Raw genomic sequence first — 14757 nt, 5'->3', positions numbered from 1 at the left:
ATCAAATTTGAATGGGAAATTTTAATTTCAAAATATCAATTTGGCTGGCATTGCATTTTGTTCCAATTAACATAAAAATTACTTTTGCAAAGTTTTGAGGAATTCCACTGAGATTTAGGGGTGCCACCTAACACATGAACTTTGGGGAAATTTCGAAAAATTTGCAATTTTTTGTCTAATTGCCAAAAGGTTGACCTGGAAATGTTGAGTACAGTGAACTTTTATACAGTAACATGTTCTATAGGGTTATCAAAGTAAAAGTTGTTTGTTTGCCCTTTGTGCAACTTGGGCATTTCTCAGAATTCAACTTTCAAAATTCTCCATTAATTTGTCCTATAGACAAAATGAATGGAGGTCAATGGGTCATGTTCACGTGGTCATAACCCTGAATTTTGTGCAGCAGTGATGGATGTCGGACACACATATAAAGTTTAATTGACTTTATTGTTAAACACAAGGGGCGATACTGACACACTTAAAAGAACAAACCCTCTCTAGTGGCTAACTCACTGGCAACTAACAGGGCCTAAATGGTAAGAGCTGACACTAACTAAACTTAAAACTTAATTGCTCAGTCTGTGCCAGAGTCTGCTCCAATGAGCAACATCATGTTAATTTACTGTAACAAATACAATGCTACTCTCAATAAACATGAGACATCTACAGTATACACTGAATATGACATTGTCCACTCTAGAATACTGTTGATGTTAAGCTATTAAGCTTAGCTAACATAGATAGCTAACTGTGGTTGGCAAACTAACGTTAGCTAGATGTAATGAGCACCAAATACCTATAAATATGACTTAAATGACTTATGATAAATAAGTATACAAAGACACAACTACAGATATGATAGTAATATGTAATAATACATACCCAACACAGAAAGATCACCTCAAACACCTCTTGAGCTGTAGTATTGTTTACCTCAGATCTCAATGGCGACCATTGAGCACTGTTAACCACTTTATCCAACAAAAACAGATGTGCGGTGGCACCCCTAAATCATCATGTACTGGAAAAATATTTTGCATGTGTTGTTTCTACATATATTGGAACACTTTTAGCACCCAGCCATATCAAAATTCAAGAATTGTGTTTTTTGATGCACCCTAATATATATATATATATATTTATTTATTTATTTATTTTTTTTTTAAAATTATTATTAAGAAGAACAAGTTACATGTATATAACAAACATTATACATGATATAAACAATTATACACTAGAGGGGCTGTAGTAATACAGATTTATATAAAAATATTACTTTCACCGTTTTAATTGCCTTTTGTTTCATAGAAAATCATAGAGTATCAATATAATTTTCCATTTCCTTCCTACATATATATATATATATATATATACGTCACACACACACACACACACACACACACACATATTTGACACCGGCTGTTACTTTACCTGCTACTTTGACCTGCTTTCAAGAAAAGAGCTGAACTTGCACTTCCCGAATGCATTGTCTCAAATGAAAATACACCTGAAAAGTCTAACTAAAGTAGAATTATGTGACAATTACAGGAAGGTGTGTTTAATTAGAGATGGAGGACAGGACCAGGACCAAAACTGCTCATCCCTGGTCTTAAAGAATATGGAATGCAAACCATAAGACAGGAGCTCTGTGGTACAGCATGAAAATGAGTCTTGTCAGAAGCATTTGTGAGACAACAGTAACTTCTCTGCTCTAGGGGAAGAAAAAAAGATGAAAAAAAGCTTCTCCTTCATTTGCAACGTCTTTTGGGTCCCTTGTTCTCTGTATCTCCACACTCACTCTCTCTCAGCTTACAAACCAACGCGGGGCAGAACAAACAAACAAACAAGGCAGCTAATAAGCCAAGGAGCCAATGCTCACTGGAGGTTTGGTATTGTAGCGTGTTCTTTATTCCATTCTTATCTCCTGAGCAGCAAGCGCAAAAGAGGGACCATGTAAGCATTAAGATTACATCGTTGCACATTTGTTACCCAGGAATGTAAGACGTGGCTGGCTCAATTGCCATTGAAAGTCATTCCCGGTCCCTCTCTGGCACTTCTAAAGCATCTTAAGTGGAAAAGGTTGTACGAGAGAGAGAGAGAGGAAAGCTAATCTTATTAGCGCACAGTACTCAACACTCACCGATGGACCACAATGCTGGGACAAGGGAGTTTGACTTGCTCGTCCTTGAAACAACCCATTTTTCAACTTACACCTTCCTTCTCTTCCTCACTATCAGTGGATATTTTCCACCAGTATGAACATTTACTTGTAGCTGGTTTATGGGGCAATGGATCATTAAGATGCAATTGCAGAGATTTTATTAGATGAATGAGCTAATTCTGTTAATCAAAGAATAGAAATTTCTCAGAGCACAGAGACAAAGGAATCACCATCACCTATTAATGTATTAATGTATCCAAATCTAAACACACTGATCGCAAATTGATTTGTTTCCAGTTTGATTGATGATTTGCTTATTGATTTGTTTCCAGTTTAACAGTAATGTATTTTTCACTTTAAATAATACAACTGTAATATTTTTCCATTTTCAATAATGCAAATTTAGCCAATTTTTTTTATTTATTTTTTTTTCAATAAAACTTAGACATGCTATATAAAAACACTTAAATTATCCCAAGTCAAGTCATATATTAAAGGGGTCATTGGATGCAAAATTCACTTTACAAGTTGTTTGAACATAAATGTGTGTTGGAAGTGTGTGTACTGTACACATCCAACCTATAATGATAAACAATCCACCCAGTGTTTTTTAAAAAAAAATCCTTATTTTAAAATCCCCTTTGTGAAACCAGGCCATTCTGAGACTCCTGTCAGAAAGACGTAGTTCTGCACTGGCCACTCCCACGATAGTTGATTGACAAGATCTTCTTTCCTTAGACCCGCCCTGAGTGAGCTGAGAGCTGTCCGCTTCCAGTGCAGGGGAAGATAAGATGTCTCCGATTAAGTAATTGAAGTGTTTAGTTGTTGGATGTAATAACGAATATAGCAGTCCTCATTTACTCCCGACATTTGAGCGGTTGAAGACGCAGAGGATTAACGTTACTTTCATTTTGAATTGAATGCGCCAATCCCCGATCTACATAAATGCGTCTACGTTAGCGCAAACCATTCGTGATCCAGCTTTATTATGAATCTTTGCAAATTGTCTTTCCTAATAATGTGCTAGTTAGCCAGTTTCGCGGCTGAAGTTTAGTATGCTCCATAGATATATTGTCACGGTGAATGAGACAAAAGGATTCAAGTGCGGTTAATTCACAGCTTTATTGACTGAAGTCAAGACAAGCGAATGTAGTCCTCGGGAGGTTCGCTGGCCGGGTAGCGCAGGGATCCAATGGGCAGCCTCGATGGACGAAGATCATCAGCCGGAGAAACGGAAGGTGAACTGGTCGGACGGAGACGGGAGTCAGGAGAACACGCCAGCCGAACCCAGGGACAACAACAGAGAAATTGACGAAGACAAGACAGGTTAGCGTGCCATAAATAGCCAGAGAGATTACGAGCCGCACCTGACTCCAATCAGCTCGCATCTCAGACACACCCACTATTTAAACACACACACACACACACCACAAGCATGAATGAGGTAATGAATCCATGAAACGTGACAGTACCCCTCCTCCTAGGAGGGCTTCTTGGCGCTCTCAGCCAACCTTGCCTGTTGATTATAATCATCAATAAGGGAGTGATCCAATATGTCCCTGGCCGGTACCCAACTTCTCTCCTCAGGGCCGTAACCTTCCCAGTCCACCAAGTACTGGAATCCGCGTCCCCTCCGTCTCGAGTCCAGGATACGATTTACCGAATAAGTAGGTTCCCCGTCTACGAGACGCGGCGGTGGAGGAACCAGAGTACGCGGATTAAGGCGAGAACGAAAAACGGGTTTGATTTTGGACACATGGAACATGGGATGAATTCTCCTGTACGCAGGAGGGAGTTGGAGGCGGACTGTCACTGGGCTAATTCTTTTAGTGACAGGAAACGGGCCAATGAATTTGGGAGCTAACTTATTACAAACGGATTGGAGAGGAATGTTCTTAGTAGAAAGCCACACCTTTTGACCAACAACGTATAGGGGAGGCTTCGACCGGTGGCGATCAGCCTTAGCCTTGGTGCGCGCCCCCACCCGGAGGAGAGTCTCTCGGGCTCTTGTCCAGGTACGGTGACACCTCTGGACAAAGGCGTGGGCAGAGGGGACCGTGACTTCAGATTCCATACTGGGAAAAAGAGGTGGCTGGTAACCTAAACTACATTCAAATGGCGAGAGGCCCGTAGACGACACTGGCAACGAGTTATGTGCGTACTCAACCCATGAGAGGTGCTGACACCAGGAAGTGGGATTCTGGGCGACCAAACATCGCAATACGCTCTCGAGATCCTGGTTGGCCCGCTCAGTTTGACCGTTGGTCTGAGGGTGAAACCCCGAAGACAAACTCACAGTCGCCCCCAGTAAACGACAAAACTCTCTCCAAAATTTGGATACAAACTGGGGACCCCTGTCAGAAACCACGTCCATCGGGAGGCCATGAATGCAAAATACATCATTCACGACAGTAGCCGCTGTCTCCTTGGCTGAGGGCAATTTGGGCAAGGGAATGAAATGGGCTGCCTTCGAGAACCGGTCCACTATGGTTAAAACAACTGTATTGTCCAGGGAGGATGGGAGGGCAGTAACGAAATCTAGCGCTATGTGGGACCAGGGTCTTGAATGGACCGACAGCGGCTGAAGTAACCCCTCTGGCGGTCGATTGGAAGTCTTACCTCGAGCACAGACTGAACAGGCCAAAACAGACTCTCGGATATCGTGAGCCATGGTACGCCACCAGAATCGTTGTTTGACCAGAAAGATGGTGCGACCAATTCCTGGATGGCAAGCCACGTTGGAGCAATGACCATTGAATAATGTCTGACCATAACCTCTCCGGCACAAACAATCCACTCGCTGGGCATTCAGGCGGAGGCGTTACCGCTTCTAAGGCCATGCGGACCTTCGATTCGATCTCCCAAGTGACTGCAGAGACAATCAATCTCTCAGGTACGATGCACTCGGGAGACACCGGGCGGTCCAAATGATCAAAAATGCGTGACAATGCGTCGGGTTTAATGTTCTTAGAACCCGGCCGATAGGAAATGGAAAAATCAAAACGTCCGAAAAATAGTGCCCAACGAGCCTGGAGCCTGGAGTTAAGATGTTTAGCGGACTGAATATATTCAAGGTTCTTATGGTCGGTCCAGACAATAAAAGGAACCCCCGAACCCTCTAACCAATGACGCCATTCCTCCAACGCTAATTTGACGGCCATAACCCTTGTCTCTTGTGGCGATCTCTCTCATCCCGGGAAAGCCGAGCTCTACCAATCTGCATGGGCTCGACGTCCGTTGAATGGCTAATCGCATTCTTGGCCTCAAAAAAAGACTCGGGAAGGCTCGCAAACGGCTGACTGTGAGCACGTCGATTTAGCTGTTGCAAACGTGAATCCACACGCAGCGCTAAAACCACAAGATCTTCAAAACTGTCCGGTAAGTCCAGCAGACAAATCTCCTTCTGAATGCGATCAGCCAGCCCATGCAGAAAAATGTCCCGCTGCGCCTCCTCGTTCCATCCACACTCCGCCGCCAGGGTTCGGAACTCGATAGAGTAATCAGAAACCGACCGCTCACCCTGGCGGAGATCGACGAGTTTTCTGGCCGCCTCGCGCCCAGTCACGGCGCGATCGAAAATGGACCTCATCTCTGTAGACAGGCGGTGGAACGAGGAGCAGCACGGATGTCGGTTCTCCCACACCGCCGTACCCCATAGCGCCGCCTTTCCCGTCAGCAGTGTCAAAACGAATGCCACCCTTGATGTCTCCGTGGCAAACGTCAGTGGCTGAAGTGAAAAGAACATAGAACACTTGGTCAAGAATGCCCTACACATGTTGGGTTCCCCATCATACCTCTCAGGAGTGGGTAAACGTGGCTCAGACTGGGTTAACTCAGGCGCTGGTCTCAGGGGCATCGGCGGCGTGGGTGGCGCAGCGGGTAGTCTCAGCTGTTGTAACTGTGTGGAGAGCTCGGACACCTGCGCTACCAGCTCTTGGACCGCCCGTCCTGTCATCCTAATCTGATCATCCTGATTATCCATACGAGAAGTAGTGTTACCCAGGAAGTGCTGAAGATCGGTTGCTTCCGCTGAATCCTGCATGGTTCAGTTTCTAATGTCACGGTGAATGAGACAAAAGGATTCAAGTGCGGTTAATTCACAGCTTTATTGACTGAAGTCAAGACAAGCAAATGAAGTACTCGGGAGGTTCGCTGGCTGGGTAGTGCAGGGATCCAATGGGCAGCCTTGATGGACGAAGATCATCAGCCAGAGAAACGGAAGGTGAACTGGTCGGACGGAGACGGGAGTCAGGAGAACACGTCAGCCGAACCCAGGGACAACAACAGAGGAACTGACGAAGACAAGACAGGTTAGCGTGCCATAAATAGCCAGAGAGATTACGAGCCGCACCTGACTCCAATCAGCTCGCATCTCAGACACACCCACTATTTAAACATACACACACACCACAAGCATGAATGAGGTAATGAATCCATGAAACGTGACATATATATAGCCTGACTACGTCAGACTTCATACTTCAACTCAATTTCATTTAGCTTCTGTACTCAGTCTGATATAGCAAACCATCTCTCAGTTTATCTCCGGCTCCGCAGCAGCCGGGCCAATCAATGAACAAAGGGCGGGCTGAGAGCCGTGACATAGACGCTAAGCGCCGAATTTAAGATTGTAGTTTAGGTTTGGGAAATCTAAAACGACAGCAGACATGGAGACACGGGATGCCGTGTCTCCATGTCTGTTGTGGAGAATATTCCCGGTATTTGCCAACTGAAGCCCGAACAAGAAGAGTGTTTGGTTCACATTTTGAATGGAGGTGATGTTGTGGCCCTACTCCCTACAGGTTTTGGGAAAAGTTTTATTTATCAACTGTTACCGATCGTCAGCGAGAAACTGGGGAGGCCAAAGTTCGGCAAGGCGATAATTGTGGATGTGTAGATTTACTTCACATAATCTGCAAAAGTCATTCACAGCCATCTTCACTCCAGTATTTCGCTCGATGGTTTTGTTTTCACCGCATACCTGTGTTGATAGCGGAAGTTCGAGGCGGCTGAGCCGGCGAATAACATACGCCATAACCAACCGTTATGTGATTGGCTTACGGGTAGACCAATGATTTTAAACTTCAGACAAGCGCCCGCCAGCAAGTTATGCCCGCCAGCAAGTTATGCCCTTCCAGACTCTGTCTACGAAGCAAAGCGAAGTAGCAGAGTTTGGTATTACCAAGCTAAGATATATATACCTAGATACCTCATTATGGACTATGGGCCACGGTACGTAAGCCATCCGCCATTTTTGGAACGGTCTGCGAATCTTTGAGCGCATTAACTGTGTGCGTCTACAACAGCAAGTTATACGCTTGTATATCTTTGAATATTCATTGATTATTATGGTGAATGCAAGATGGTCTGCTCGTCACTCCACGGAAGAGAGGGGCGGAGTCAGCAGAGCTCACTAGCATTTAAAGCAACTAGATCAGCATGCAGCATGCTGGGTTTTTGACAGGGTAAAGAAGGTGTTTTTTACACTACCATTGAGAAATTTTTAACCAAAGTATGTTATAGACTTTTCATTAAGACCCTGAAGAATCATATCAACTTGTGTAAAATGGGCATCCGATGACCCCTTTAAATTATTGTTTAGTAAGAGATACCTAACATTTTAAGTAAATTAATAAAAACAAATAGGCTACATATAAAAATCATATATTAATGTCTTTTCATTACACATATATAAATTTAGTAGAACCTGCATTATAACTCTGTGAATGAAAGAACAGCATTACCTTTTAAAAGTTTTTTTAAAAGTTAAATTCAATGTACGGGATGCAGCTAAGATGATGTCAAGTATGCTTTTATAATTTGGAAAATTATATGATTTATGTAAAAAAAAAATACATGAAATGGATGTTGGTATTTTGCTGATCTTTAGATTTTATTCCTACATTGAACAGATCACTTTATTGTGTTTTCTGGACTTTTTTTTTTTTTTTTTGATCATGGTAACCAACAAAACACTGTTATTTCGCTTATGCCCTCATTCATTTTTAAAATATATAATGTCAGTATACACTGTATCCACAATATGTGGATTTCTGATTGCCTTCTTTCTGATAACATTTAAAACATTCTTAAGCTAATATTCAGCTGCTTAAATATATTTAACATGTGGTGAACTTTTGCTAAAATGCATTGTCATTATGTTAAAATATTAACAGAGGTGTTGAGGCACACGACACTGAATCCTAAACCTTAACCCCACCGTATAGAAGCTGACTTTAGTTTATGCGAACTATGCAAGCATGCAAAACCTTTGGAGGCAGCATATGTTTGCATGATGGGAAGGTTAAAGGGAGTACCTGAAGTAAACTAATTCGATTTTTGATCAAGCCTGTTAATAATTCAAAGTGTATTTTAGTTTCATGACTTTGATGTACCATTCACAGCTGACTTTCAACTCCCTGCTTTTGTCAGCAGAGCGTATAATTTATGTTAAATTGATTTGCTTAATGTGCTTAAAATACATTTTTTTTTTTTTCTTTGGAGAAGGCTGAATTGCGGTATTTTAAACCTGGTTAATCGCTTCTCTTTTTGTGAGAAAGGATTATGGACCAGCACACAGAATGAAACACCCTTTCTCTTTCCCACAGCTAATTGGGTGTGGGACACTGTCAGTGCAAGGAATAAGCATTAATATGAGAATTTACATGTATTTTTGGGAAACAACTGCCACAAAACAGTGGTATCAATGCTTTTTCTTTTCTTTTTTTCTTTTCTTTTTTTTTTTTTTGGTGAGATTCTTCAATTCAGGGCATTTAGATAGCAGGCTTTAACATCGTGGTGCATAGGCCATAAGCTCATCATCTATTCATTTCATGCTACAATTAATTAACATTGTGCTATTGACCAACACACTGAAATACACCTGTATGTAATAAAGTTAAAGTATTAAATTATGAACAGACTTATGACACAATAGCTTAATGAGCACATAATGAGTAGGAAATAAATGATATCTCTTTAATATCTCCTTTTTTTTCTCTATTTCATCTTAGTAGAGATATGAAACTGAGACTTTTGCTTATGGTGTCCACTCTAATTCTCTAGTAATTTCACAAATCTCCTTTAGAGTTTCAGAGGTGCTCAATCTATGCTCAGATTAAAGGAATGCAAATCGAAGATTTTAGTATGAACTCAAAAAAAAATAAAAATAATAATAAATAACTCACAAATTAGGTACATATCTCAATTATTTCTCCAAAGTATCATTCAGTTAAATGGTGGTCAAATTGAGACTTTTGCTTTAGTTCCCTGCTTCTCTTAGTCCCCTACAATCTCTTTATTTATTTATTTTTTTAAATTTTATCATTATCATGATTATCAGCTATTGTCTCTTTTTATTATTGTTATACTTCTCTTGACTTCTACATTTTGTCTCTCGCAAACTATGAAAGACCAATTACATTTTCCTCTGAAATCGGTTTCTGCACCTACTGGGTTAGAATTAAATAAAGCAATCGAAACAGTGGGAGAAAAGTGTTGTTGAGGGGGAGATGGGTGAAAGAGTGTAGAGAATTCAGGAACAACTGTGGGATTAGGTGGCACAGGCCAAATCAGTGGGATTATGGGTGAAAAGGTCCTGGTCTTAATTGGTGCAGATGACAGGCCGGCCGTCCCATAGAGCAAACAAAAGACATGTCAGCCATGCTTGAGTGGACACAGGCTCGCTATATCTGCTTGTCCACAGGAATGTGTATGTTCCAATTTCCCTCTGCATATTCCCTTTTCTCTTCTCCTTTCTTTTTCAGACTGTACTTCATAATTGTCATCTTTCACTCTTTTTCACTTTCTCTTTTCTTGGGATGTAAAGTGAATGAACACACACACACACACACACACACACACACACACACACAGGTTTGTTTCTGTGAATTGTGGGGACTTTCCATAGACTTCTATTGTTTTTATACTGACCAAACAATATTTTTTATCCCCAAAGCCAGTGTTTCCCAACCTTTTTCTGATACAGCACAGTTTTGATATGTAAAAAATCCCACGGCACACCACTAAGCATTACAAAAAAAGAAGAAGAAAAAAAAAAAGATAATAGGCAGTAAATTAATAGCATCACATTTTCACCAGTTTGCAGGATATAAAGTTTACTGTAGCTATATGAGCGCTCAGTTTCTCTTGTTGTTTAACACATTTGGCCAAAATCTCACGATATACGAGACAAACAGCTATGATATTTACAACATACAAAAGTGTATTGGCTACAACTAGACAGCAAATGCTAAAATTCTTCTCTGCTCTTTATACACACAAAAACATTAGCCTTTATAGACAACATTTCTTGAGTAAATTTACAGTCTGGAAAAGTTGATACTAGTTGGCAAAGATCAGAGCCAGTCTGCAGATTTGAGTTGACAGAATCCATAGAAAATCGATTAAGTCACAACCATCAGTTAATATTTAAAGTCTGTTTATGAAGTAGTTGCATAGACGGTCAATGTGGAAGAGCTTAAAGAGAGCACACTGAGCTTAATTGGAGCAGCAACAATTTTTAATAAATTTCATGTAATATTTATTAAAATGACAGGATTTTTGCTAAATAAATAGTCTAGGTCATGTATTAAGTTCATACATATTTTAATATGATCAACTATTATTAACAATATCTATGAAATTATTCTTTTTCTTATTGATGTCACACTGAAGCTGTGTGATTTTCATAGTAGAGCACCCTTTAAGCTCACCTTAAAATAATATGAAATCTTTAAAAATTACAGCACTGTAAAACCACAGACCAGCAATAAACTGTAAATTTATATTATGGATGTAAAGTACTGTTCCAGATTCATACTTACTGTTCCAGATTCATACTTATTATTATTATTATTATCCATTGTTAAGTCTTACTATTTAAATGTTTTTTCTGTTCTCATGTCAGATGTGTTTGTATGTATGTATGTACCAGGAGCACCTTAAAACCACAACAAATTCCTTGTGTGTTTGCGCACACCTGGCGAATAAAGCTAATTCTGATTCTGATTCTGATTCTGATTCTGATAAAAGTACAAACCAGTAATGCCTGTGAAGTAATATGTGACCCTGGACCACAAAACCAGTCTTAAGTCGCTGGGGTATATTTGTAGCAATAGCCAAAAATACATTGTATGGGTCAAAATTATCTTTTTTTTAATGCCAAGAATCATTAGGATATTAAGTAAAGATCATGTTCCATGAAGATATTTTGTAAAATTCTTACCGTAAATGTATCAAAACTTAATTTTCGATTAGTAATATGCATTGCTAAGAACTTAATTTGGACAACTTTAAAGGCGATTTTCTCAATATTTAGATTTTTTTGCACCCTCAGATTCCAGATTTTCAAATAGTTGTATCTCGGCCAAATATTGTCTGATCCTAACAAACCATAAATCAGTGGAAAGCTTCAGCTTTTTTATTCAGCTTTCCGATGATGTATAAATCTTAATTTCGAAAAATTTACACTTAAGACTGGTTTTGTGGTCCAGTGTCACATATGTCAGCGTAGCACACAATCTTATACAGCTAGTCAGCTAACTGTGTTCTGTAGCATCTGCGCTGTGTTGCTAAAACTATCTTTTGGATCTAATGTAATTATTTCCCACATCCAAGTTCCAGGTTATAATATGCAAAAGTCTGAACATTAATCTCTTAATTTTACAATAAATAGTGAAACCTACCCAAAATAAAGGCTTAAACAAATAAAAAACGCACATTTAAGGAGCTCCTCTTTTGGTGAATGTTTTTAGACAGCTTTCAAAATGGCCTCCAGACAGTGTGCACACATGGAGACCCATATCTCAGTGTGCAATGATCTGACTGACTTGAAATTATAGGAGGTATACAGTGACAAACATATCAATTGGTTAAGGTTATTTTTTCTTTTTATAATCTGATCTCAAAAATGGAAGTGTGCTTAATGGGTACGTGAACTTAATAGGTACATTTACCTTAGTTACTGTAATTTAATTACTTTTCCCTTGAAAAAGTAAAGTAAGGGTTAATTACAGTTACTTCTTATGTAATTGAACTTAATACTTTGTATAGACTGTAAAACATTTATATACAATAAAATAGTGGATTTAACATCAAAATTTAAATTCTAACCTTAAAATGCATACTTTTTATGTACCCTTCTTACTTTAAATACTTTGGTGAATTAATAAGAATACTGGTAACACTTTAGTGTCCAATTCTCACTATTATAGTTGGTTATTAGCGTGAATATTACTGGGATATTGGCTGTTTATTATTACTTAAAAATATTAATGTCTTATTCTGCAAGACCTTATTCTAAATCCTTAATCCTACCCAATTCTTAAACTTAATTGTCAACAACTACTTTATTAAGTATTAATAAGCAGTAATTAGGAATATATTGAGGCAAAAGTGTAGTTAGTTCATAGTAAATAGTTAGTTAACAGTGAGAATTGGACCCTAATCTAAAGTGTGACCAAAATAATTTATGTAGTTATCTATTATTTATTTGGGAGAATTAAAGAACTGTTTCATGTCTGTCCTTGTATCATTCATTAACTTTGATATAGGATTTAGAAAGTAATTAGTAATAAGTAATTAAATACTTTTTGGAGAGAGTAATTTGTACAGTAATTACACTGTTGAAGATGTAATTAGTAACTAGTAATTAGTTACTTTGTTAGAAGTAATTTTTAGGTAGAATTTACCCAATATATATTAATCCAGGATTTTTAATAGATTATGTCAACACACACTCAAGTGGCTGTGGAGAAAAATCCCTAAACAAACAAAGTTAACTGTTGCACCCCCTCCTCATTCAGCATTGTTACATCCCATTCAAGCACACCAAACTTGAATAGCTCCATATTCATCTTGTTGCCTACTCTTGTCAGTTAGAATTTTTTAAATTTTTAGATAGACTAAACATTTCAAATAATTATATAGCTGAATTTTTAACATTTAAGGGATTTTTTGTTTTGTTTTCATCTTAAAATATTTATAAAGTAAGTCATTGTTATTTTGATATATTGTTAAATATAAATTTAGGTTTCTTCATGGAGCTGGAAAGTTGGAAAACTTTAGTGTTTAGTGTATGGTTTAGTGTATGGACTGCTTAACTGATTATTTTTAATTGTGTTTTATTTGTTAATGATGTTTATTTATTATTATTATTTTTTTAAACCTCCCACCACTGACCTCTTCCTTACGTGACCCCTCAGGTATCCTGTCTTGATGAGGTACTGAGGAATGCACAGTTGTCATGGAAACCCAGTCCCAGACCAGTTCTGCAGCAGAGAAGAAGAAGAGAGTGGAGACCATTGTATCCGCCAAGAGTGCGCCCACCCGTACAGACATCAGTGAAAAGGCTGTGGCCTCCAGCACTACCTCCAATGGTACAACTTTTTTATCAAACATTGCTCTGTTTTGTTGAGAATATCGACCAACTTGACACAGGAACAGCTGAATCAATGATGCAAGTTAGGGTTGGGGTATCTGTTTGGCTGACCAGTAGCAGTGTGTGGGAAACCTGTTTGAAAAGTGATTATTTTTTGCAATTCTGTTATTTGCAAATTCATTCTAATAAAATTAATTCACATTCATTTCAGATATAACTAAATGCACTTTTACTAACTGGCGATTCACAATTTAACTTTAAAGTGCCTCAAAACATCCAAGCAGCATCATACTATCATTCTACAGAAATGTTGCACTTTTTCTTTTTCAACAAGCCTGGGTTTTTATTGCTAGTTTGAAGTAGTCTACCATCTCTAACCAGCTTGGTCTACCAGGTCAAAACCAGGCCTACCACCTTGTAGTCTAGTTGATTGTGCATCTAGACCAGCTCTGACCAGAGAATGACTAGCTTGGGCCTACTAGAAACTATAAACCAACAGCTTGGATTCACTGAAAATCTCATACACCTTAAAATGGCATTAGTGTTGAAACAAACATTTTTCTCCACACAAAAAGTTGCACAAATGTTGTGTGGGTGTTTGTCTTGGTTGATTAGTGATCTTGTTTTTTTGTACCACTCCATATGAAAGCCTCTGGTGATATGGCAGGAAGTCAGAAAAAGAATGTCCTTTTTTTGTGGAACAGGGCATCGTTAATTGTTGTTATGAGTTCTGTCTCCATCCCCCCCCACTTTCTCTCTCTCACTGTTAGTCATTCCCAGATGGCAAGCTCTCCTTCATTAATTAGAGGTGGGGGGCTTGGGGTTTGGAGGGAATGAACATAGATGGGGGATAGAGCTTTACTGTTGTGGAAAAAACATGGATGTAATTTGGCTTACTGATTGTGGATTTTTCTCTGTAAGGCGAGGGTAATTACTCCTCTGAACAACATAAGGTTTGTCTTGGAAAGTTTGCTGCAGTGCTCATCTAGCCAGGATTTAGTCCCACACTCAGGGTTAGAGACCCAGGGAATTACTTTTAAATGAATGCATTTTTTCCATACATTGTTTTTTTAAACTTTGCAAAATCCTGAAAGATTCTTTTTTTTAATGTTTAAATTAGATTTAGAATAACAGATTTACAGTGTAACCCTACTGAACACCACTGTATGTGTGTGTGACAGGGCCAACTGTGCATTAAAACCGTTCAGTTTAATAACCA

At 39.0% G+C, this 14757-nt stretch overlaps 1 protein-coding gene across 1 annotated transcript in view; it reads left to right on the top strand.

The window, feature by feature from the left end:
• The window catches only part of gli3 (GLI family zinc finger 3), a 171654-nt gene that overhangs the window by 15326 nt on the left and 141571 nt on the right, over nucleotides 1-14757 (top strand). Inside the window, exon 2 of the mRNA XM_058765221.1 lies at nucleotides 13363-13536. Coding sequence (XP_058621204.1) covers nucleotides 13404-13536 — 133 coding nt within the window. The 5' untranslated portion in view covers nucleotides 13363-13403. The remainder of the gene's footprint in view (nucleotides 1-13362; nucleotides 13537-14757) is intronic.

Source organism: Onychostoma macrolepis, chromosome 24, assembly GCF_012432095.1.
Source record: "Onychostoma macrolepis isolate SWU-2019 chromosome 24, ASM1243209v1, whole genome shotgun sequence".
Classification (NCBI taxonomy): domain Eukaryota; kingdom Metazoa; phylum Chordata; class Actinopteri; order Cypriniformes; family Cyprinidae; genus Onychostoma; species Onychostoma macrolepis.
This window is presented reverse-complemented; position numbering and strand designations above follow the sequence as displayed.